The sequence below is a fragment of the Euleptes europaea genome, chromosome 7 (assembly GCF_029931775.1).
Source record: "Euleptes europaea isolate rEulEur1 chromosome 7, rEulEur1.hap1, whole genome shotgun sequence".
NCBI classification, from domain to species: domain Eukaryota; kingdom Metazoa; phylum Chordata; class Lepidosauria; order Squamata; family Sphaerodactylidae; genus Euleptes; species Euleptes europaea.
Genome location: NC_079318.1, coordinates 68,564,416 through 68,591,469, shown reverse-complemented (window position 1 = coordinate 68,591,469; position 27,054 = coordinate 68,564,416). Strand labels below are relative to the sequence as shown.

General features: G+C 41.4%; 1 protein-coding gene across 1 annotated transcript in view; it reads left to right on the top strand.

Moving 5' to 3' along the window:
- Positions 1 to 846: 846 nt before the first annotated feature.
- Positions 847 to 27,054, top strand: part of CCDC88A (coiled-coil domain containing 88A) — a 99,794-nt gene continuing 73,586 nt past the window's right edge. The window contains exons 1-3 of the mRNA XM_056852326.1: positions 847 to 935; positions 1,042 to 1,142; positions 26,795 to 26,903. Coding sequence (XP_056708304.1) covers positions 873 to 935; positions 1,042 to 1,142; positions 26,795 to 26,903 — 273 coding nt within the window. The 5' untranslated portion in view covers positions 847 to 872. The remainder of the gene's footprint in view (positions 936 to 1,041; positions 1,143 to 26,794; positions 26,904 to 27,054) is intronic.

Below are 27,054 nucleotides of genomic sequence, written 5' to 3'. Positions count from 1 at the left end.
GGCGGCTGGGGGGAGGTTACGAAGGACGAGGTCTGAGGACTAAGCAACGGGGTGGGGTCCTGCTGGCAGCCGTTGAGCTTCCTTTGAAGAAGACAAATGAGGGAGGCACCTCTAGATATCTAGGGGCTGTTCCCGAGAGCGCCAGCCCCGGTTTCCTGGGAAGGTGGGCAAGGTTGCCAGGGCTCCCCTTGCCTGCGGGGGGGGGTAGAAAAATCAGGGCTAGCTCGGTGAAAGGAGGAGTGATTCCCCCCTCCCCCTGCGCTTGGCTTTGGGTGAATGGGTTGTGCATGTGAGTGAGGGAGGGAGGCTTGTTGGGGGCCGGAGGGGGAGAATGCCGCTGCCCCCCTCCCTGGCGATCGCCCGCTCTTGCTGGATCCGGGGTAATTAGCTTAGGAGAGTTTCCCTGGCGTTTCTCCCCCCTGGAGCACGCTCGCTGCTGGCTTGCTGGTGCTGCAGCCCGAGGCGGGGTGGGGAGTGCATGCTTGCGCGCGCGGCTGATGTAGGATCTTGGTAGGGTCCCTCCTTTCTTTCTCCTCTCCCTTCCTCTTCGGCACGGAGAGAGGAAGAAGAAAGAGTCATTCGGAGACATTTGGTGGAAGGAAGGAAAAGAAAAAAAAAACCCCACCAGAAATGAATGTCGACCGCCTCTTGATCGTTCCCTTTCTGGACCAGGAAGAGAAAGCTCTTTTGGCCAATACCCTTCCTACTTTTTAAATTTTACTGGCGAACTGCCTTGGATATATGTTTTTCTTGAAATCGTGGAGCATTTCACGGAATTACTACAACGAAAGGAACTGAATCACCCCATTTTGTCTCTTATACGGTAGTTCCTGATTTTTTTTTTAAAAAAAAACACCTCTTAATTATAAAGCATGGAAAACGAAATATTCACTCCTCTGTTGGAGCTGTTCATGTCCAGTCCTCTTGTCACCTGGGTAAGCATTTATTCTTCACTCCGTGGCTGATTCTTTTTAAAAGGATAACATTTCGTGCTGTAAGAACTGAAATGGAGTCATGATCCTGATGCTAATTATGTTGTAGGTTAAGACGTTTGGGCCGTTAGCTGGAGGAAACGGAACCAACTTGGAGGAATATGTTGCGCTTGTGGATGGAGTTTTCTTGAATGAAGTCATGCTGCAAATGTAAGTTATTTTGCTCTGTATTTTAGTTTCTTAGGGGATGCTGTTAACTAGTGATTGGTCTAAGAATGCATTAACGGTTGTGACCAGATTTTCAAATTGCATAGGAACAGAGCTTGATGTGTTGCTACAATTTAAAGTACTATAGCATAGAAACTGGCTGCTGTTTTTCTGAGGGAGTTGTATGTCTTCATAATACTAAGCAAAGTGGAGAGTCCTGAAATACTAGACAGAAGAAACAGACCTTTGTTGTTGGGCAAAAAGCTGTTTAATCTAGACTGTACATGCTTAGTCAATTTTTAGTTCCTACCTAACTCAGGAGGACCACTTTATAGTTGGTGTTAAACTAAATATACATTTGAATGGTGTTGTTGTTTGTTGTTGAAGAAACAGACTGTCAGTCTTTATGTACAATGGGGTAACTTCAATATTGTTGATCAACGGGACTGGCTTACGTCAAAGTGCAATTACAGTCTGGTCCTATCTGCATCTATTTCCAAGATAATTCACTCCAACTGTAGTCTAAGTTGACCTATTTTGTGCTGTAATAAATTTCAAATATCTCAAAACAAATGGATATTACTGTTTTCAGACCTGTCTACTGGGGAATTATAGTATTGATTTTGTTTCAAATGGCATAATTTGATAGTAATCACTACAAACACTAGTATGTCCCTGATCTGTATTCACATGGCAAAGCTAATACTTAAATCATGGGTGAGCATATTGGACTCTCAGTGATATTGTATGAAAAAATCACATGTTGTACCATTGGAAAACATCTAGATAAGCTGAGCATTTTAAGTAGTAAACTGTGGAAAATAACTTTTACTCTAACAAGAAGGTACTGTTTGAAGCAGTGTGTTGGCTCCATTAGGATAAACATTGCCACAACAAGTGGGATACTCATACTTTTTGAAAGGGTGTGTGTGTAGTGTTGGATTACTTTAAACTTGTAGGCAAGACTCTCTGATATGAAAGCTTTAAGTTTTGATCTGATAATTTTGTGTAATCTCTTGTGTTGTACTGTCACCCAAGAATCACTGCTTGCAGTCTGTTATGGCTCAATACATGTCTATTCATACATGATAATTTCCATTTGTGAGATGTACCACAACAAAATGTTGCTGGTAGGAAGGATTTGACATTAACACTTCTGACTTAAGGACATTTGAAGGCTCAATAAAGATGTTTGAGTTTAGCAATGGACATGTTTGTAACTGATATTGGAGGTGGATCCTGTCCCTATCCTACCATTCTACTTAGCAACGTTGGAAACCTTCCTCCAGCCTAAGAAAGCCCATCCTCCAACTTAAGGAGCTTTTCCATTGGAGAAAGAGCTACCTAAATTGGATGAAGGCCACTTGTAGGGCGGTTGGATCCGCCCTATTGAAACTAGCTTCAGAGAATATTGCTATTTAAGAGTTATGGAAGACATGCAGAGTCTATTAATGAAATTGTACAAATGCAGTTCTTTCACTTGTGTTTTGTTTGTTTTTTATTATTGCCTTATACTTCAGGTGCTGTGAGGAGGGTGTTTTACTTGCTTTGTGGTCTGTTTTATCATGATTACTATGGCTGATGAACTTTGCAGGAATTATGAGCAATTAGGATGTGTCTTGGGATACTTGCAGATTCAGTTGCCTTTCAGAATGCTTAGATGTGGGGGTAGGATTCTGGCGGTGTTTGATTAATGGTTTGGTCTGGAATCGTAGACTGGTTGGGTCTGTTGGTACAGCATGCCTAGAAAACATTTCATGGTCTTCTGGTTTAGAGAGGAGAGGAAGATGCTGAAATAGCAAGAGAAGCAGCCGTAGGAGACATGGGGATGAATTAATAATTATTTGCACATATGAATTGCCCATTAATAATTATTTGCAAAGCTTACTGTAGTTTAGCTGAAGATAATGAATTTTAATTAATAACTATTTCACCATATAATTTTATTTAATCTAAAGGGTTTTGTTTTACTTTCATAGTTTTGACAGATCCCTCCCACCCTGAGGTTTGGGCAGAAGTAGTTTCTGCATCAACCAGTCAAAAGCAGCATGGGGTTTTGACATAAGAAAAAGAGACAGCTGTTCCTCATGCAGTGGTCCCAAAGCTGTTTATAAGAGTACATAACAGCACATATAACATTAAAATAGTAAAATCTCATAAATCGTTATTTCAGAAGAAATTTCGGAGTATCATCCATAAAACAGCAGACGGATCCAAACCTATATTTCACATAGGTATCACACAATCAGCAAAAATCCTCTTGAAAGAACAGTGGGGAGGGGGCCATGGCTCAGTGATAGAACATCTGCTTGGCATGCAGATTCAATCCTTGCCTCCAATTTAAAGAATCCGGTAGTAGGTGATGTGAAAGACCTCTACGTGAGGCCCTGTGAAATACTGATGAAGCAGTGGTCTGACTCAGTGTAAGGCAGCCTCTTGTGTGTGTGTGTGTGTGTGTGTGTATGTGTGTGTGTGTGTGTATATATATATACACACACACACACACACACACACACATATACACACCACTGAAAATGTCCCGGAACAGTCACTGTAGTCTGGGTATCCCTGTGAGAGAGAACAGATACTGGGGGGGGAATGGAGTTGCATGTGGTTTCATATGGGGAGAGACAAGCCTTCAGATATGTAGTTCCAGGCCATGAAGGTCTGTAAATGTCAAAAACAGAATCTTAAATTGAAAGTCAAAACTAGAATCTAGGCTTATTTTAAGGGAAGCCCTACTTATTGGGCATTATAGTAATCTGGCATTGTAGTCACAGTAGCATAGATCAACGTAACCAGATCTGATAAGTCTAGAAGAAAAACTAACATTCAAACCAAATGTAACTGAAAACAGCCAAGTCGAAAAGTACTCCTAATCTCTTCACTTAATTTTGCACAGATAAAACTGCCCCATCCAAAGTTGGTACTATAATTTTTTCTACACAATCAAGCTTTTCAAACCAGCATCACCTTCATCTTGCATAGATTCAGCTTGTTCCCCCTTTGCCTCCTGACCACCGCATCCAGACAGCAACCTTGTAAAGAGCCAGTAGCTTCTGGAGGGTTAACCAAATATAGTGCCTGGTTGTCATCAGAGTATTGAGATGCTCAATCTCAAAGCTATGGAAAACCTCATTAAGCAGGCTGATATATGTAGTATTAAACAGACATAGGAGAAAGAACCAACTGAGTACCCCAACAGGTGAACTCCCAAATCACTGCCACTGACTCTTCAATGACAACTGTTTATGTTTGCTGGGGGAGAAAATTTAATGTCCATCTCCCAGCCTACTTTTTCTTTGGGTTGTAAGGTTGTTCTCCTTGGAGGAATGGTAGGGTGGAAATATGAACAATACAGGTATGTCTTGTCAGCTGTATCAGTAGGACCATAATTATATGAGAAGTGAGAGCTGACATGGCAGTGGTTAGATTGTCAGTCTAGGACTTGGGATGACTGGATTTAAATTGTCACTGTGCCACAGAAGCTCACTGAGTAACCCTGGGGCCCATCACATCTCTTGGCCTAACCTCACAAGGTGGTTGCCGTGAGGATGAAGTGGTGGAGGGAAGGACTATATGAGAAGCAGCTCTGAGTCCCTCCTAGGGAGAAAAGTAGGATATAAATAAATAAGACAACCTCATCAAATAGTTTCTGGTGAAGTTCCTGTTTTGCAGCATTGAAATGAAAAACTCACATGTTATGCACATAAGAAGCTTCATTAATTGAACCCAGGTTCCATACAGCAGAACTACATTTGTAGCTGATGTTACATCTTGGTTTCATCCACGCATGTTCCTCTATTGTGCTGGAGTAATTATTTGCAGCTGGATTGTTTTGTCCACATAGGAAAGTCCAGTTGTGAACGATCTAACTCAACAACAGCACAATATCCAGTGATTTGTGCAGCCCTTCAGTGTTTGAAGACAACTTCTGATAAGTTCATAGCAACTTGTTGTTTGTGGTTAGCCAAGCCAATAGCTTTTTCCATATTTACATCAGATCATGGATGGAAGCTAGTCTTGTGGGATTATCAAGTGAAGGTTGACAGGGAATTATGAGTCCTATGCAGAGTCTTACTTCACTATCATGAATAGACTCCTAGAAGTAAATATATTATCTTTCTCTGGAATTCAACAAAAGCTTTCCAGACTTAGTGAACAAAGCCAGTCCAATAGGACAGGTCTCCTAGCTTTATCTGGACTTGAAAGATTGAACTTTATGTACTGTGCTGTTGGTCTCCTATCCATAGTTAGCAATCCTCGAGCGATTCACTTTACAAATCAGCTCTGTTATACAGTGCAAGTTTTCCTCCAGTCATGTTTGCTCTATCCAGCCACCCATGGATGAAGGGTTTTGGCTAGATTCAGTATTAAGTGCAAATTGGGAAGTTCTCAGTAACCACTGCGGTGGTAGTACTTGTATTCTTATAGATAGGCCTAGTTTCCTAGGTTTAAATGTCCAGTTCCTAGACAAGTGCAGGTGAAGTCAGTTAAATATAGGATGCCTTTAGTAAGGTGTCTAATGTGGGAGTACTAGATGTATAAGATGTGGCGTGGGAGGAGAGTTTTACCGATACCATAGACTGCCAAAAAGACAGATAAGTGGGTTCTAGATGAAATAAAGTATGAACTCTCCCTAGAAGCTAAAATGACTAAACTGAGGTTATCATACTTTGGTCACATTATGAGAAGACAAGAGTCACTGGAAAAGACAATAATGCTAGGAAGGGTTGAAGAAAGCAGGAAAAGAGGAAGACCCAGCATGAAATGGATTGACTCAATCAAGGAAACCACAGTCCTCAGTTTGCAAGACCTGAGCAAGGTTGTTAATAGTAGGATGTTTTGGAGGTCATTAATTCATAGGGTCTCCATAAGTCAGAAGCGACTTGATGGTACTTAACACCTACATGCATGGGAAACAGTTTAATACTTATAAAAAACAATATTTGTAATTGTGTCGTATTTGCTTACTTTTTAAAACTGAAAGCTTGAGGCAAAGTCTTTTTTTGCTGTCTGGACAAACATTAACCAGTGGAGCTCTCACTCAAGAGCAATGTGTCTAATCTTTCTGCAGACACACATCATTAAGTAAACTGCCTATGCTTGAGTGTTATGGGAAAATAACACCTAGACCTTACTAACATAGGAGGGTCAATATTATACTCAATAACACAAAGATCTTGCTGCTTTCCCTTACTCAGTGCAAATGCCATCTTGCTAATTATAATACAGACCAGAGCATTTGATTTTAAAAGTTCTGTCAGAGTAACCAACATCTGCTTGGTGTTGGTGGCTTGCTTTTATGGTATAGGACAGAAAACTAATAGGCTTCAGCTGTTCTTTTGGCTGTGATTCTTAACCCCTTTTATACTGAACTGAAATTACAACATTTTTAATACAGCCATCTTCTTTGACATGTGTATACTGTTAAAATGGATTCCTTCTTTTTTAGTTTGCAGACAAGGTAATGGTAGCTAGGTGGATGGCTAAAGTGGTTAGCATCTTAAAGATTACAGAGTTGAAACTCAGGGTACAATCCAAAAAACAGCATACTTTAAAACTGAAAAACAAGGCCAAAGGCTTACTAGGTTGTTTCGTGTCTCCTGTGCGGCCTGTGACACCCCTATAACACTACATATATCCAAGGCTATGAAGAATCCAAGGCTAGGAAGCAATTCCCTTAAGAGGAAGGCAAAGGAGTTGACCTGCCAGATAGTAAAACTGCATTCTTCTACATCTGTTTATCAACCATTTTTCATTTATCTGTGCAGTTACCCAGGAGAGTGAAATTGGCAAATTGTCAGCATTTGCAGCCAAGGGAGAAGAGTGTGAATGTATGTTGGCCAGTGGCAAAGAAGGCCTGAGGACTGGGAGGTTAAGTTTAGCCATATGTAGAGAACAGCTGTTCTGTAGGTTGAACAGTAGCATCTAGGAAAAGGGTAGATGTTGGGCATCAGAAGTTACATGCTACAGCAAGGTGCTGTGGCATTTGGGGTATCTGCCAAATATGTACAAAGAAAAAAGCGCTCTCACCTTCCTCTTCAGTCAGCAGAACTGAGCTGATGGGACAGCAGAAAGAGCAATTTCATCCTCTTTTTCCTTCCCACAGCTCTGATTGCAGAAAGGACTGCTAGGGAGTTCAGAAAGTGGGGAAGATCCATGACTTTCAGCACTGTGTGCCTCCTGCTAATGGATCACTGGATTCAATGCTTGGAAGCTGCCACCAACAGATTAATTTATAACAAGATATTTGCCCCACCTTTTTCCTCATAGGTCTGCCAAGGCGGCTAATAAATTAAAGCATACAAATTAAAATTTCATCTTAAAAGCCATTAAAACCAATACACAGATACATCCTTAAAGCAATTAAAAACCAGATCTTAAAATAAGTACGAAAGATAAAAACAATAATTAAAACATTGAAGAGGAAGGAAGGATCCCTGAGGGAATGCCAAGTGAAACAAAGAAGTTTTCACTTGCTGGTGGACAATGGCCACAGAACAGGACAGGTGAATCTCCCTGGGCAGACAGCTCCAGAATTTTGGTGGCGCTACGGAGAAGGCCAAAATGAGAAGTAGACTAGGCCAAACTAGATACGACTGTGGCAGTTCCAGTGCTTAAATATTTAATCCGCCCCAGTTGTGAAGAAAGAATGGATGTGGGATCTGTGTGTGATGTGTGTTGACTCTTCCCCACTCACACTGCTATTTCTCTCCAGCTCTTCTCTCCCTAAGTGCTTTTCACTCAGCCAATGTGACTTTTGGTATATATACTTGACGAGAGAATTTTCCAAGAGTGAAGCTGCAGGAAGGCACAGTGCACGTGGGAGGGAAGGTACGTGACTCCACCAATGTGGTTCCTTTGCTGCAAAAACCACTCCAATCCCCTGCATAATTGGTAAAGTTCCATACTGAAACACATGGAACTGTGGCTGTTGCATCTGGATTAGTCCTAATGCTTCCAGAGGAAAATGCTTGACAATAAAAAGTGGTTAAATCATATTTGTCCTTATGGTTTCTGGGCAAAAGGTATTTGTATTAGTTTTAACTCCGTATTTCAAATTTATATTTTGTTCCATTAAGATTTAGGAAGCAGTCTTTAAAAATGCAGCAAACATTAAAGTCTTTGTACACAGAAAATTATTTCATGTGACTATTTGTTGCTATGAGGTGGTATATAAATATTTTAAATAAAATATCTTTCTCAAAAGCCAAAAAAAGGCATATTTTTAAAATACCCAAATACAGCTCGGAGCTATGTTGTCTGAAAATGTTGTTAGTGAGCCATTGTGTCCACTTGGCAGGGATTTGCTCCTGGGATGGCTGACAGAACACATGTTTATTTTGTTTTAGCATACTGAATAATACAAGTTTGTATATTATAGAAGGCATACATGTAGTGGTCAAACTGAAAGGAAACAATAGCAAAGCTGTTCTTGTATTTGGGGCTGCTCTGAGGAGACAGCTGTTTCAATTAATGTTAAATGCTTCCTGGAGTAACATTTCTGTCTTGGGATTCAAACATGTGCTTTTCCCTCTTTTAATCTTAGCCATTTTTGATACTGGCATCTCTAGGATCATATTTAATTATTTTGCTTGCTCATAAGATAACTTTGGCATCTAGTACTTTAAGTCCTTGGATTTCCCCCCTGTATTTGCCCCCCCCCCATTTTGGACTGGTATCTTTAAGTTCATTTTCTGTTCGTTGTACTTTTATTGAAGAAAATGGGGGGGCGCACCAAAGCAAAACAAATGCGAAGAAACAATTGGAGCAAGGGAAGTGATACTTTAAGTTTTGTAACCCCAAAACGTATTAAAGTATCATTTCCCTTGCCCCAGTTGTTCCTTCGCCCTCGTATTTTTATTGAGCAAGTTCCTTAAGAACATAAGAACTTATCCTGAGTAGTTCATGGCTGTCATCATATATACTGTTGTAATACCTTTTAGTTACCAAGTTAATATTAGGAATAAGATACATACAAATAGTAAGTGCTGGGCCACCTTGTTTGTGTAGGAGTATGGATTCAAGTTAATACAAAGATATGATATGCTCCTTTCGTATATCTGGTCCCTAATATATGCTGAATAGTCATCATGTGGCCTTGGCGCTATGTGATTTCCCATTTATCTATGTTGCTGTTATGGGAGTCATGGGCAGCACATGTGTAAGTGGAGTCAATCCTGTCCTGTATGACATTTTTTGTGGGATACTTCCTGTATGTCTAGTTTAATACTGAGATTTTGGACCAGGATCACAGGAAGCACCTGGCAGATGTGCCTCAATAGGACCCTTCACTTTATGTAATGAAAGGAAGCATTCACTAGTTGAACAGAATTATTTACCTTGCTGTTTTAGTTTTATTTGTCCTTTTTTGTTACAGGAAAGGGATTTCCTTTTTATTTTCTCTATTAAAATGCCTGTGCAGCCCAAGAACTGTAAAAACATTTAGAGCCTTTTGGGTTTGTTGTATTGTTTGTGGAAGTGTATACAAGCTTTCTTCTTGTATGTGCTAAATTGAGGGATACTTTTGCAAGTTGAGCTTCGTAGTGAGCCAGCTTATACCATGAACAGTTGCTTAAGGGAAGATAATATCACCCGTTCAAGCGTAACTGTGAATGAGAAACTTGGCACACGTCCTTAATACATCAGTGTGAACATGTGCCAAAGCTCTGTATCTGCTCACAAATTTCCCTCAGTGCTAACAGATACTGAAGGATGATGCTATATTTATTTTCAGCTTTAGCATTATGAGCAGAGGATTGTCCATGTAGGAAAGCATGGGTGAACAAACTAGGATACAAAATTTACTACCACGCATATTTTTCCACATATATTGGCATGTTTTGGCACGTAACGTTCTCAACATGGCCAAATCTGTGGATACTTTATCCACGGACTGGAGCCATGTACAGACAAGACAGATGTTTTTACAAACCTACAAAAACTCTAGGTTTGGAGAAAAATCTGAAATCTTAAAAAAAAAACTTTTTGGGATGGCTAATCTGCCTAAAATAGAAGCAGCACCTGTAACTTTAAGAAATGAGTGCATTCTTAAGCATGTTGTAGGGGTTGCTAGGCTGCCACGACAATATTGCCAGCCTTCAATCTTGGTTTCTGTCAGAAAAAGGGAGGGGGAGGGGTCAGGACCCTTTCCAGGGCTGATTTGGCATTTGAGGGAGAACTTGATACCACACAACTTGCATGACTAACCCAGGACTGACTGCTTGCTACTACTCAGCAGCAGCCACTCAACAAAAGCCAGTGTGGTGTAGTGGTTTTAGACTAGGATCTGGGAGGCTCAGGTTCAAATCCCCATTGTGCCTTGGAAATTAATTGGGTGACCTTGGACCAGTTACACATTGTTAGCCTAAACTGCTTAATAGGAATGTTATGAGGATAAAATGGAGGAAAGGAGAAGGCTGTAAACTGTTTTGGGTCCCCATTATGGAGAAAGGCGGGGTATAAATGATGTGATTAAATAATAAATATAGCTGAATATGGGGGAGGCAGACAAAAGGTGAGTGGTGGGAAAGGAGAAAAGGAAGCATGGAAAGGTGAAAACATGGAGGTTGCCAGGAGGAGGAAAAATGTGGGGAGAAGAATACAGAGGGAAGTGACACAAGTCGTTGCAGGTTCCCCACTGCACAACTGGGCCCAGCCAGGCAGCTGACATTGCACAAAATTTTCCCAAGGAGAGATTGGCAAGAAGAAGAAAAAAACTGAGGATGGGGGGGGGGAATAAAGGTAGGCTAGCTAGTGGGTGGGGAGAAAAGATGGGCATAGCAAAGGGGGAAGCTATGGGACTTTCAGGAAATGGAAAGAGGAAATAGTGGGGAAGGGAAAAATGAGATGTCTCCCTGCAAGTCTTTGCAGGTCCCCTGCTTATACTACCATAATGTTTAACAGAGGAAGTGCTTTATCTTAGTTCCATGTCTCACCTTTAAAATTAATCTAACTGCCTTCTGTTATATGGTTCACTGTTATAGATACTTTCATATTTAGAACCAGTAAAAATGCTCATGAAGCAAGATAAGAGTGCTTGATTTGAGAAGGGCTTCAGAGCATCAGTTTATACAGCCTTTCACATGGCCCAACAAACACATTCTTTGTGTGCCCCATTAGAGGCTGAATTCAGTGATTTGTCAAGGGAAGACAATGGTGGTCACAGATCAGTTTCATGTTCCTCTACCCTCAGCAGTTCTTTCCAGCCCTGGGAAAGTATACTCCAGCTGCCATGGGACCCGTAGAAGAAGAGTCGGTTTTTATACGCCGACTTTCTTTGCCACTTAAGGAAGAATCAGACTGGCTTGTGATCACCTTCCATTCCCCACAATAGACACCCTGAGAGGTAGGTGGGGCTGAGAGAGCTCTAAGAGAGCTGTGACTAGCCCAAGGTCACCCACCTGGCTTCATGTGTAGGAGTGGGGAAACCAACCCAATTCACCAGATTAACATATGCAGCTCATGTGGAGGAGTGGGGAATCAAACTTGGTTCTCCAGATTAGAGTCTACTGCTGTTAACCACTATACCATGCTGGCTCATATGTGGACTAACAGCTATGTAGTTTGGGAGACTGCAACGGGAAGGGGGCAAAATCACAATTCATGACTCTTTTGTTAGCGTAGCTCTGCAGATAGAAGAGGGAGAAGAACAACTTCACCCCTTTCACCTCCCCACTGCAGCATTTGTGGATTACTGAATCTATCCCTATCGTTTGTAACCCACAACAGGTTAATTAGCTGCAAAATGTGTCCCTCTTTCTTCCAGGTAAGTATTCACTTGAAGGGCTGGCTATATAGGGAATAATTAATGCGGGGGTGGGGGGAGACAAACTCTTCTAAGTGAGTATTAATAGACCACTAGCAGTACTGGCATTACTTTTTCTTTTACTTTAAGAGGATCAAACCATACACTCATCCTTTGAGTGGGGAATGAATTATATTACACCTCTGTATTTTGTTGCGAGGGTACAGATGGCTTTGCCAAGTCAGGTTTCAGTGTCTTTAATGTAGTCAAGCATACAAATACTGTGCAATTATTTTCTTCTGTCAGTTTTTTCAATGTTTGAATGTACATTTGGGGTTCCTGAACAGTAGAAGAATGAAGGGGGAAAAAGTTAGTATCAAATTTTATATGGTTCTTGCAGCGCAGTGCACCATATTGAAAGTAGAACTTAGTGCCACTCTCTCACTATAGTGGCTGTGGGGGAGTAGACAGACAGATGCTCATCCTAAAGCCACCCTGCGATTTCCTTTTAAACTGGTGAAAATATGGCATATTTTCTCTAGAGAAAGAGGAAAATGGGAGCCAGCTTCCTGATGTCCATGCAGGGTGAAATCCCCATGCGTAACCTCCTTAGTTGGCATTGTGAACCATGCTGGTGGTGGTGGGGTTTAGAAGGTGGTGGGGACATGTTTTGCATGGGCCTCTGTAGAATGTTTTGGGGATATGCCTGGGTTTTTGGTGACGCAAGCATCAGTGGCATGTCTAAGGTTGGAGGAGCTTGATCCCTCTCCACCCACAGTAGGCTCATGATGTTGCCCAGTTACCGGTACGTGCCAGCATGGGAATTATTCTGGCACAGTGCCAGTGGGGCTTGCTGCTGGCATATCTCCAACATATGCTGGTGTAGGGTTTAGTTGCCATCCTGAAACTGGTCAAGGGTTTAGGATGGGTCTGTAAATGTAGTTTATGTGATGGTCCTGAAAGAATTATGAAATTAAACTGAACCACTTATCATTTGGTTATATAGTCTGTATTTGTTAACAGTATTTAAACTATATTCTAAAAATTAAAATTCAGTGGAAAAAAGGACTCATTTTAGTCATTAAGCACCTTCAGTGAACAGATGGTAAGAGAATACACAACTGTCTTGCAGTCTGTTTAGACTTAGAAATCTGATAGTTTAATGGCTTCATATTTATTTGTGATAGATTTGTGAATGAAAATGATACCTAATCCCTGATTATGTGGTGGCTGAATCTGTATTTTGTAGCACTGCTAGCTTTAACTTTAGAGAAATAACAGAGTCCCCCTCCATTTCCAGTGCTCTTTAAACTAATGTATTATCATCATGTGTGCTCTTGTCTGTTCTCTCCCCATTTGAAATTAATGGAACTTGTCATATGTAGGTTGCTCTTGAATGTAAAATTGCTTAAGGCTATCTTTTACTGTTGAGCTGCCTATTGACTTCTATACAGATTTGCCCTATTTTACTAGGCTATTTGCCAGTGAAGCATTTTAATTTTCTACCTTACAAAAGGAGCCACTCAGACATATAGAATTCATTGCCTTAGAATACATGTATAGTGCGACTAGTGAGGTTGCCGCTGGCAACTTGTTTGTTTCATGCAGCTTTGTTTTTTTAAACAATTACATATATTGTAGGGAAGGGAGTTTATTTTAATACCACAGTATTTCAGAAGCAGTCATTGTGCTTGTTAATATGAGGCTATTTTAGACATTTAATACATACAATTCATAAATTAGACACTACCTAATTAAATGGAAAACTGGCATCAAGAATGTAACATTGTATATAGTATTTTGAGCTGTGTGGGTATATATCTGATCTACTGGTCCATCTGGCCCAGTGCTGCCCAGTTTTTTTGTTAACTAATACAGATTTTGTCATATTAAATAGGTGCCTTAAAAATAGTATATATAATGAAACTCTCTGGACCTCTGAGAGGGCCTGGCTGCTACCTACTTTCTCACCCTCTCATCACTGTAACCTCTTCTTCTCCATGTCCCCTCACCTACCTGCTGCCTCCACCTCCATCCTTGCCTCTGCCTTAGTTCCCCTTGTCTTGACATGGTGCAGAGGTGGCCATAGCCTTCTCTCCCCCCCTTGCTACTATATAGCTCTCTCTCCCCAACCTACTCATCTTGGAACCACCACCTTTTGATGGCCTTATCACTCCAGTTTTGTTCCATCTACACTGGCTTCCAATTTGCTTCTTGGCTTCGTTCATGGTGCAGGTATTGACCTTTAAAGCCCTGTGTGGTCTGGGACAAGCAAATCTTAAGGACTGCCTTCTCCCATATGAACCTACCTGTTCACTCTGGTCATCTTCAGAGGCCCTGCATTGGTTGCCCCTGCCATCAGGCTAGATGGGTGGTGACCAGAGAAAGGGCTTTCTCAGTCGTACCAAAACTATAGAACTCATTCCCCAGGGAGATTTGTTTGTCTTTCTCTATTGGTGTCTTCTGCCAGTGGATGAAGACTTTTTTGTTTCGTTTGGCACATACCCCAGTAGTGGTTATTGGCCTCCTCTCTGATTCTAGTGTTATATGTTTATGTGTTTTTATTTAATTATTTTATTTTAAATGTTTTTAATTGTTCAGATGTTTTCATGTTCATGAACTTGGGAACCCTAATTGGGTGGAAAGGTAACATAAAATGTTTAAATAAAGATAATTTTTTTTACCACAAGTCTGGAACTCAGTGAGTTGAACAAGTTTCATCCTTGTGTTTATTTAAATTTAGAACTTCCAGTCTCTTCACAATTCTCACTCTGAGGGAAAGGCATCTTGGAAGCTGTGAGTGATTCTCATTGCACACCTGGGGAGGCAGGACCAATCTTCATTTCCTGTCTCCTTGGTGGGAATCGCCTTGCTGGTTTCAGTTTCTGTCCTGCCTCTGAGGGGAGAGCAGCTTTGTAGCAAGGAAGAAGCTAACTGGAGGCCTCCAGGTGTGGTGGGTCATCTCACCAGGGAAAAGTAGGACTTGGGTGTATTTAAACCTTCTCCTTTACACATTCCAAGGCCTGAAATGCCTCCCAGGGCATAAGTGATGCCACAGCAGATGGGTGACAAGTGGGGCCATTAGGGGAAGAGTCTCACAGCTTTAAAGTGAGCTTTTGCCCATTCCTATTGGATTCAGTCCAAGTCTTCCTCTACTGTTCTCTTATCTTTTCATCACTCACAGCCCCTCAGTAAGTCAAGGGAGCACCAGGGATCTTAACACCTGAGAGAGGGCACCTGGGAGCAATTGTGTCACCTGCCCGGGGTATTTCCTCATTCCAGAGGTCAAACAGGGCATTGACAGGAACGCCAACCGTATCAACAGGAAAATCCCCTGGAGCCATCAGAAGGCCATTTGGATCAATCTGGCACTGGAAGTTGGTCATATTAATAGACTCCCCACCCCTGCAGAGTCTTGGTATCCCTGTAAGAAACTTTGTTCTTCCACCTTCAGATCGTGTTCCTCCTGCCCAGAACAAAATACTAGATCAAGAGTGCGACCTGCACATTGTGTAGGACCATTTATTACCTGGTTCTACCTAGTACTTTCTAGTCCTTGAAGATAATTTGTAGTTGGTCAACCTGAATATTTATGAATAGCTATTAATTTTTGCCCACTTAGTGTGAGGTGCATTCTGCAATCTAGAATAATTGATTTGAACATTCAAGTATTTTATTTAATTGCTCCTCAAAAACCTGTTGTATTCTTTGCTACATGGCCTAGTAAATGCTTTCGTTTTCCAGCAAGCCAATTCAAAACATCTCCATAAATATCAGTTCTTCTTTTGAGTTGTTTCCCATATTAAGTTTGATAGATAAAATAATAGTATTAGCAATGTTTTTTTCCTTTAACTTAGTCATCCCCTTCTACATGAAGATTTCAGAAATGGTGATGATGGCTGTCTTGTTTCTTTATAATAGTAGGAAATAGCTATGATTTCCATTCAGAGTATGCCCAGGAAATTTTCTTGACCTGTGAACACACCAAGAAGTGAGAGCAGGAGGAAGAAATAGGTGGTGATATAGGTGGAGACCAGTTGAGGAAATCAGGCGGCCAGTTGCAACTTCCCTGTGTGGGAGGACTCTTGAAGGCAAGACATGAATGAATAAAGTGGGACTGTGCCATCCAACGTGCCTGTGTGTAATCTTCTGAAGGGAGGGTATGGAAGGACTACCTTTCCCCAGCCTATTGAAACCTCCCACCCTGACCATTCCCTCTACCTGCTCTGGAACACTACCTGGTGGCTGCAAGGTGTCTTCATAATTCAATCTAATCCAGTGGGTTACATCCCATGATCTGTCAGCAGAAAGGTCTGATAGCCGTGGATCTTCCTGGTTCTCCCCTCCCCCCAGCAGCCATTTTTGACCCTAGGCAAATTTATTTGTGGGGTTGCAGGACTCACATGGAATAAAAGCCACATAAGTCTGTTACCCCTATTAGACAGTCTCCATTTTTAAATGGGGGAATTAGCATTCTGGAGACTAAGTTTAGCAAGAGGGAAGGGTACAAGATCTTTTTACCAGCTTTTATGGGGACGAGCCTTCTTAGAAAACTCTTAAATAAAGAAGCGTTGTTTCTAGGTTTTATGGTTTTTATTGAAAATAGTTGAAATACACACACGGCAACAAAATCGCACACCCAATACACACAAGAGCATAAGAAATAGAAGGGAAGAGGGGGTAGATACAAGGATGTGAGGGGTTGAGGGTGATATTTACCTATGTAGAAGAATGTGACATCCAAATGACAGCAGTTCTGAGCAACCGAGAAATAGACCAGCATCTCTTGGTAATAAAAGAACATTACATGCAAGTAAGGGGTAGGTCTCAGATCCAATCAAAACATGCATGTGTTTGAATGGTGAAAAGGCCACTTCTTATAGGAAAAATGAGCCCTGAGGCTGCATGAGGTAACTGCCAAAAACAACGGGCTTTGCCAAGGACAAAAGGCTTAATTACTTCTCCAGTGGCTGAGATATTAAAGTATGAAAGGGCATGAGGTAATGGCAACATGGAAGAATACCTTAGTTTTCCTGATTAAGTACTGGTATATAGTGTAGATTTTCAGATGTGTGAAGATGTTGTGAAGACAGAAGAACCATTTTGTTCTTTGCTACTTTAACATAATCCATTTTGTGTGTTTAAGGCTCAGCACTCAGTACATTTCCAAGGGCCTAGCTGACACGGGCCTCACAAATAACACCTGCAGCTTGTTAATGTAACGGCCTAGTCCTCAAGGTCAGTTGCTCATGCCATCTTAATTAGTTGAACCAGTACATCTGTGGGAAGATGGGAGGGGGTGAGATCACTGTTTTCTCCTGAGAACTTCATTCCAGCTTAGACTGACTAGAACCATCCAGCGACTTCTCCCAAGAATCCACCCTGATTGGGAGCTGTGGGTCATCTGACCTGGGGTCACTTTTCCATATGTTTGGCTAAGCAGTATGGTAGTCACTCTTTCTCTATACTTCAATTTCAGAATGTCTCTCTGTCACTTGGAACAACATCATAGCTATTAAAAACAGCAACTATGTAACAGCTTAGTAAGTATCAGCCAGCTAGATTTATTATTTTATTCTGCCAGCTTGCCTATTTGACTATGTAACTTGTATTTTAATCTCTTTTGAACTATCTATTAATAAAGCTTTATAATTTTTTTGATTTTTTTTAGTTTACTGACCTAACCTAGTGATTTCAGTTATTCTACTGGTATAAGACTGGGGCTCAGTCCTCATAGATGTTTGGGAGGTGTTCCCAGGAATGGAGGGAGAAGACAGGAGGTGTCTTGGCTTAATCTATTCAGCATGCTGGATGAGGCTAGAGGATTCTTCAGATATGCTAAGAGGGTTGGTCAGAGTTCTATGAATGGACTCTTGACTGCTGATGGAGTTAAGGTGTTTTGCTGTCAGTTCCATGTGTCTGATTGGAGTGCTTCATTAAGGGTGTGAGGGAGGCTCATTTACTCCCTATTTCCAACTTTTCCACCTCGAAGTCAGGGGAATGTAAACAACCTGTCTCTGCCTGACAGCTCCCAAAGTTTGTACAGTTCACCAAGATAAAGAGTCCAGAGCCCTGGACTCTTTGGTTCATCTTGGCATAGCAGTGCCCTGCTTTTCCTGGCAGCTTTGGTCTCATATGCCTTTATGGCATATCAGGTTGCTGGGACAACAAGTCAAGAGTCTACAGGAGGAAAGGGTTGAGATTGCTGCTTCTGCCTCTTGTGTGCGTGCAGTCCTAGTGATGGAAGAGACATAAGGGAGTGGTTTCACCCCCTTTCCCTCCCCACTTGTAGCATGGTCCCACATGGCTATTTATCCATACAAGTCATGTGACCCTGGGAATAAATGGTTGCTGTGGTGGGGGGAGCTGGGATGATCAGGAATCCCTGTGCAAACTTCACAATGGATATAACTCATTATCTACCATCAACCTACAAGCGAAAAGGGCTGCAATTTAAATATGCACATTTAAGAGGAGATATTCATGCAGCAGATGTGTTTAGAAAGTTGGCATAAGTAAATTACCTGGCAGAATACAGAAGTATCTTTAAGATTGTGGTGCTGCCTTTCTTCACATGGCTATCCAGAGTGGTGAGAGGTAGATAGGCATGCGAGAAAGGTTTTTTTGTCTATGGTCCCCAGATTTTTGATTCTCACTGCTCCAGGAAACCTGATTAGTCCCCTCTTTGTTGGCCTTTGGCGTTTGATAGGCATTTCTTTTTCACAGGGCATTTGGAGGAGTCTGAACCCAGTGAACTGCTTGTTTAATGACAGAACTCAGGTTGAGGTTTTGGGTTTTTATTATTGTCTGCTTAATAGGATTTATTCTTTTTAAAGACATAGCGGTGACTGCTGCTAATTGTTCATACTTTTGCTTTTTATTTAATCAGTTTCATTTTGGTTTTATATTTTTGTAAGCTGCAGAAGGGCAGGATATAAATATAAAATACATATAAAACATACATATAAATCAAGAGAGAAACACTTTCATTTAAAACCACCTCATTTACTCAGTCTTGGTTGTAGTAAAGCATTAAAAACATTCAGAACACATCCGGTTACATTCATGTTTCTCTCCTGTTTGTGCTATAGCTTTTGAGGTCTGCAGTCTAAACCTGCAGTTCTTTATTTTCATTTATACTCTAACCAGTTGAGAAAGTATACAAGCAACATTAATAATAATTAAGGCCACAAAATTATCAACATTATCTCAAAGAACATCAAAGCAGCTGATATAGCTTTTAATTGCAACTCAGTTCCCAACTGTTTGTCTAAATAAATAAGCCTTACATTTTCTTATGATGATTAATAAAGAGGTATGTTGCTGCTGCAGCTGTTGTAGGAGTTCATTCAAAAGCCTGAGGGTACTATAGAGAACCGGGTGGGGGCTTAAACACAGTTCAATATTATATAGCATCCCGCAACTGCTATTTGTTTTGTCTCTCTACGCTCTGTCTTGTGTAGGTTAATTATTTATTTGCAGTCCCGCTGTTATAAGCAGTCTTAAGATGTGTATCCAGTTGGCCATCCATTCAGACTAAAAGTAACTGCTGCTTCCTAGTCAGCCTGCCAAACACATGAGAAGAACTGTCTCTGCATCTCTTGGCTTCTAAAAACTTCTAAAATCCTTCCTTGATTGCTGCCAAGGAAGTTATTTAAGTGACTGCCTTTGTGCGCCAGTAGCTGCTAGTAAGGGTAAGGCCTTCTGTTGTAATTTTTGAGTAATGGCTTTCTTATTGATAGCCAACTGTGTATTCCTTTAGTTTGCAGAGATTACGTCACTGTACTGGAGAATATTTGTATAATAATTTATATTTACCAAACACTAAAACAGAAGCTGTGTGAAAAGACAACCTAGACTCTGGTCCTAAACTTATCTTGGGATTTAGTTCAATAACAGATGTATTTATTGTGAAAGGGCATGCCAGATTTTTCTAGCTTCATATAGAATTTTATATTAACGTAGCTAGGTTCTTGAGTTCTGTAATTTGGAAGATGGCTTACATTCTTGTAGTGTTTCCTATCAGAATATTAAGCTTGTATGTGTGTAAAGTGCCATCTAGTCAGAGCCGACTTACGGCAACCCAGTAGAGTTTTCAAGGCAAGAGACTAAACAGAGGTGGTTTGCCATTGCCTTCCTCTGCATAGCAATCTTGGTATTCCTTGGTGGTCTCCAGATATGAACCAGGGCTGACCCTGCTTAGCTTCTGAGGTCTGACGAGATCAAGCTAGCCTGGGCTATCCAGGTCAGGGAAACATTAGGCGCGAATATCTATTATTCTGACCTCATGTGGAAACTTTCTGTAGATTTGGGGGTTGAGGCTAGTAAGGGTGAAGTTTGGGGAGGGAGCTCAGCAGGGATGTGATGCCATAGGCTCCACCCTCTGAAACTGCTGTTCTTTCTAGGAAAATTGATCTATGTAGTCCGGAAATTAGTTGTTACTTAGATAGTATTTAGCTCAACCCCTTTGGTTTCCATTCCCCCACTGGTTCAGAAGCTCTGCATTTTCTCTGGGGTTGCATAATTGATCACAAGGTACTCCTGGAATTTCTTTCGGGGGAGGGGAAGCCCCTGGGCATAGTGTTTTGAGAATTCGACTGCAAATACTGTGCAGTTAGAGAGCAGCAGATCCAGCGGAAACAGCCCATGCATAAAAGGTCAGTGTCATACTTTCTTTTTGCTTACCTGTGCAGAGTTCTTTGTTATTGCCACCCCAGTTATGTCAGTGTCTGGAATCATGAGGTGGGTTACTGGTAAAAAGACTGAGAACAGAAATGTTATCCACCTGTTCTTCCTTCTTTGTTGCTTGCCTTGTCTGGCTGTTGCTTATGAAAAGCACTCCCCTTCTGTAAATTTCCCTTTCACCAAGAACATTCAAGTCTCTAAAAATTTAAGGCAGTGAAGAAATTTATAGTAACTTTGAACCCATTTTCTTTATTTTTCCCTCCCACAAAAAATAGATGTTGGGGGAGAGATCAGGCCATTGACAAGAATGGCTGCTTGAATTCCTGCCTGCCAACCCCAGCAGAATCCAAGGTTAATCCTCGGATTTAATTCCCATCTGAATTGCTCCTGCTGGCCTTTAGGTAATCTAACACTGGGGCATGACATCTACTAGGCCTAAAAGGGTTACTTTTCATCAGCAGAGCAATCAGGAGGCCAAAAAATGGAGAGCAGCACAGAGCAAATAATATAATGCTAAAAACTACATGGTCTGGTAAAGACAATCGCTCCAGCAGGCCATCCAGACTTACATGTAGAACTGTTGGTCCAGACTGAGCTGATCAAATCAGAAGTTCATGAAGAATTCCGAATTAAATTCTGTCAGCAGTTTGCTTCCTTACAAAAAGACCTGAAAAAGCTTGCCTCTGAAATAACGGAAACAAGAACAACAGCAGGAGAGGTTCTGGATAAAGGAGTCCATCTGACTAAATACTGCAAAATGACCACTGTATTTTACAGAGTAAGCTGGAGGTACTGGAAAATCAGAATTGCTGTTCCAATTCAAGAATTCATGGTATCCCAGAAATGGGGCACTGAAGGTGCCTACAGTATTTGCTTGCCTGAATACAAGCTGGCCAGATCAGCAGCTATATTCAGTGACAACTGAAGGAGCTCACTAAGCATCAAAAACACCTTTGGGCGTAGGAAAGATGCCCTGAGAAGTGATTGTAAATTTCACATATTTCTATGATTCATACAGTAACTCCCTAGCTAAAGCTATAGAAAACTTTAGAAATTCATTCTTACTGTTAACTGGGAATTCAGGGTAAATCCTGATGTAGACCACTCAGTTTCTAAAACAGGGCGGTCGTCATCCTCCATGGCTGCAGTTTTGTGAATCATAGGCTCAGCATAGTAAACCTTCTCATACATAGATTATCTTCTCTTCACCCAATTAAGTTAGTAATATGGTTGAAACTGATACTCTTCCACTTTCTTGGATGGACTAAGACATGGTTTTATGTTATTTGCTCACTGACCTTCCCCCCAATCACATCTGTTCCTGGAGGCTTAATATTCTTTTCTTTAAACAAGAAAAAGCTGAAGAAATTGGATATTGCTTTATAGACAGTCTTAATGGTTGTGTTTTATTGTAGACTGTTTGGGACGTGTTTAAAGCTACAGCACGGGGCTGATTTCTTTGTAAATCCTCTCAACTCTGGAAAGTGAGACAGGTTGAAATATCACATTTCACAGAGTAAATGAGAAATGTGTTAGCCCAGTTTTTAAAAAATGAGGTTCCAGTAAGAAACTAAAAGGATATTAGGAATAAATTACAGTTTTTAAAAGTCAGGAAAGCACAAGTCTAAATCTACACATGCCAGTGTTATTTTGAATATGGAAACAAACATGTGAGGTTGCATGCTGTCTAGAGCTCTGATGAACACACAGGTCCAGAGAGAGAAGTTGTATCTCTCAATCTTTGGGGACCACATGCAAACTGTAACTGACTATCTGAGGGACCATATGCAAACTATAACTGACACAAACCCCATTTGCCAAGCATTTGCAAACTTGTACATAGAGTATGATAAGAGTGTGTACTGTCTCCCCACATTCTGTACAAGTGTATCTTGCTTCTGTTCAGATGCCCCGACTAAAACCTGAAGATGTCAAATGGTGGCACAGAGGCAGCAGTGTGGGCATGAGGGAGGCCCAACTACTGGGTGAAAGGCGGCAGCTGCTCCAGGATAGGATGAAGCATTTCATGAGAGACCGTAGCAGTCCTATGCAAATCCAGCTGGAGCGGGGCAAGGCAGAAAATGGATTACGAGATCAACAAGGCCCAGAGAAGGGCAGTGTGGGGTTTGACCAGCAGGGGCAGAGCCCCAGGGATTAAAAGAGAGAGGTCAGAAGAGGGTTGAGGAAAGTAAGCTGGCTGAGCAAGGCTGAGAGGGTGCAAGGAAGGGAGAAAGAGGAACCTAAAGGAAAAGCTGGGGCCTGAGACAAAATGAAGCTACCCAACCAGACAGGCCTGGTGGAACTGCTCCAAGGCACAGCTCAGCCCCCTGAGGTTTGAACGGGCAGAAATGGGCAGGTGAAGGGAACTGCTGTACTCGTTAGGAAGTCTGTGTGGACTTTGCTACCTCCAATAAAGAGGCAGTTAAGGAACACCACTGTGTCTAGTGAATCTCTGCTGCCTATGGAAGTCAGTTATTATAGCCCCTCTGCCCACTGGGGAGGCCACAGTGGTACAGTATGTGGGCAAGGCAGGCTCCTTATACTCAAAGAGGACTGAGGCTTGCTGAGCAGCAGTATGCTCAGGCACAGGTAATGCACTAATTGTGGCAACCGGTAGCCACCCAGCAGTCTCAATTTTTCAAACAGATGTTGCAGACATGGCAGCAGTCTTTTGCAGTCTATGGGACTGCCTCCTCAAGACACTACAGCCCTTAACCACTGGAGCTGGCCCTGAGGAGGATCAAGGCACTATAAGGGTTGAGCACCAAGTCTTAGGGCCAGTGTAGATTTCCAAAATTACCCCAACAGGTGATCCAGACCCTTTGGCCAACACATTTGAGAGTACTCACTCTATCATACTTGAGTAAGTCCAGGAGAGAGTGCGGCTGTCCTCAACCAGGGCCAGGTGGAAAGCTCTGCCAAGTAACATCAGGGCCCTGTGGGACCTGAAAGTGTTCCACAGGGTATGTAAGACAGAGCTATTCCGCCAGGCCTATGGCTGAGGACAACTGCAGGTGAGATTAAGTGAGACCAGTGCTGGCCTCCCTACTTCCCACCCACCCCTTTTTAGTTTATGATCAACTTATTGGGGGTGGACAGCTGACCCTGTCTTGAGTTGTTGTTCCGTGGTTGGCATCATTTGCTACAGTGGGCACTCTATACATATGACAACCATCTTTTTAAAATAAATGGAATGGTTTTATATGTTTTATTGCTATATTGTAAAATTCTAATGTTGTAACCCCCCTGAGCCTGGCCTGGCTGGGGGAGGGCAGGCTAGAATTATGAAAAATAAATAAATATCCATGATCCAAGCCAACAGGGATCCAAGTAGAAGGACCCAACTGTTGCCTGGCTGATCCTCATGGTCAGTTATGATGTCTCGCGGCACAAATGTATTCTTTCCACTGGCCAGCTAAACCACTGATTTTACAATCTGAGTTCTAAACTCATTGACTTCACTGGATTTAGAAGGATGTAGGATTGAATTAAGAACAACATAAGAAAAGCCATGCTAGATCAGACCAAGGCCCATCAAGTCCAACAGTCTCTTCACACAGTGGCCAACCAAGTGCCTCTAGATGTGGTGGTATAATACCTAACAGCATATTCTTGGACATCTTGCCTGTGTTCCACAGTACCTAATATATTCAGTTTCAGTTATCTTTATTGGCATGATAATAGGAATAATAGTAACAGGAATACATAAAACTCCATACTCGCTCAAAAGAGAGAGTACTGTACCTAATATATTTGGCATGCTCCTCTGATCCTGGAGAGAGTAGGTATGGATCATGACTAGTATCCATTTTAACTAGTAGCCATGAATACTCCTCCATGAACATGTCCACTTCCCGCTTAAAGCCTTCCAAGTTGGCAGCCATCACCACATCCTGGGGCAGGGAGTTACACAATTGTCAAACTCTTCAGTGTCTTGATTTCTCCTAAGCTTTTATCTTTAGTTAAACTGTTTTGTGGAGGTGGTGAGTTGGGGCAGTCTATTGGGGATGAAGGCAAGGCCAAGCCTCTCTGCTTACTCTGAGCTCATCCCACAAGTGCACACTCTCTTGAACAATTCCTAATGTGGAGTGCGTCCTCATCTACCCACTGCTTCTTGAGTAAGTCCAGGAGAACAGAGGTGGACTCTGGATAACTGCTGTATAAAAAAATTTATCAAAGCAGACCTGGACAATTGGAAACAAAAACAGTTTTCATGGAGTGTCAACAGTGCTGTTGTTCAAATGAATGTGCTTCCACGTATTCTACTTTGATTTCAATCACTCCTGATATACTTTATTCTAGAGTATGCTACAAATAGCAAAAACTTATTAATGATTATATCTGGCAAGATAGGCTTAAATTCACCACCCTCCAAAGCTCCAGAACTCATCAAACTTCCACGGCAGATCCCAGATGCTAGTCTAATGCTCTGACCACCACACTGGCTTTTGATTCACTCAAAATAGAGATTGTCTGTCTGTGTTTTACTAATTTAGTACACTTTTTTGTGGCATTAAATACTTCCCCCCAGTGTATTTATACATTTATTATTCATATATTGAGTACCTATATATCTAATTCCCGAGTCGGCTCCCTGCCTGTGGATTCTTAAATCTGCAGATAGAGGGCAGACTGACCCCCCCCCCCCAGCAGGTTCTTCTGCAGCCTTGGGGGACCCCCAGGGTCTGCAAAAAAATCTGAAATTAAAACAAATCAAAATTGGGGTTCTCCCCCCCCCCATTTTTGAAAGAATGTTTTCTGTGGACGCTCTTTCAAAATGATGATAGCCGCCACTGCAGAAAGCCTGCCTGGGCTGCTCCTGAGATGGCCAGACCTGGCTCTCTGTGGTGGCAGCTTTCCCTTCTGCAGAGAACCGGGCCCAACTGGGGAATTAATCCCCCTCGTAAGGGGGAGAAGTCATCCCCTTCCACAAGTTTTACAGAGTCCCACTTGTTATTTATAATTGTATGCTTTTTGCATATTTTGCTCATGTTGAGGGTTCAAGTGGTATTTTCAGTTTGTAGTTTACAATGCACTACTATTTTTGATAAAGCTTCTTGTATTTTTGCACTTAGTTTTAGACCACTTACTTAAAAAGGCATTTACATGATTTGTTGAAATAAAATGTTTCTAATAATTTTATTACTAATTCTGCTATCTCTGCATCTTTCAAATACATTCCACTGTTAATCAGTGAAGAGCTTCTCTGTTGTGGCCCCCACCTTATGGAGTGGCCTGCATGCTGAGGTGAGGAAGACTCCCACCCTCCTGGCTTTCCAAAAGTTATGTGATCTGAATTATTAAGTAGGGTTATTTTACACAGGTAACAGGGCTGTACTGTAACAAAATGGTTCTGCAAGATTCTTGGGTAAAGTGTATGGGACTGTGGACAATTCTATGATGTATTGTTCTCACTGTTGCTATATGTAATTTTTAGCATGTCATGTTAATACTTATGCTTTGCTTCAGCTCTGTTTTAGATTTCTAGTTGGTTCCAGATTTTTACAATCCAAATCTTATTGCATTGTTTATTGAATGTCCCATCCTGTTGATTGTACTGACTTGTCCACCTTGAGTCCCAGTGAGAAAGGCAGACTATAAATAACATAAAAATTATTAGAGAATTAAGCAACTTGTCTCATCTCTGCATCTTTCAAATACATTCAATTGTTAATCAGAGAATACATCTCTTGCTAATGTTATATGCTAATAGCTGTTAGGTTATTGGGTACAATTTGTTAAATTTAAGGCATGGTGAATTGTAGAAATAACATACGCTTGTGCATGTTTGTGACTGAGTTTGTAAATATACAGTTTTGAATCAGTTTTGTAAAGATTGTTAAATAGCTGCTAACGTGTGGTAACAGGGCACCTTTAATATGACCCCAGCTCCATGTGTCTTGCTTTTTGAGGTCCTACTCTGCATTTTCCATACCAGATATCTTTTCAGCTTGGATATATTTTAACTTTTATTTCTGTCTTAAAACATTCAGAGCACCACAAATCCAGAATTTAACATTTTGCTGAATTTAAGACAGTGGTTCTTTAATCATATGATGGTTACCATAGTAGGCATTTTAATAGTATCTTGCTGCAAGGCAAGCTTAGGGCTAAGGATCATCTTTGAACTGTAGCGACCTGGACTTTATCAATGAGCAAGGCACAAATTTCCTCTGCTTAACCCACTTTTTTGCTTCATTTACTTTTTTTTTAATTTCAGCAACCCCAAAGCTACCAGTCAGAGAGTAAATAAGAAAGTCAACAATGATGCATCACTGAGAATTCAAAATTTGTCTGTTTTGGTGAGGCAGGTTAAAACGTACTATCAGGTAAGTGATTACCCTCCCCTCATTTTTAATTTTAAAAAATTATTTTCAGCAAGGACAGTTTGTCTATAATGGCTAAATTGAGAATTTTTTTGAGATACAGGCTGTATTAAAATACCACAAGCAGACTGGAGTTTGTTCGTTTTATGTTTGG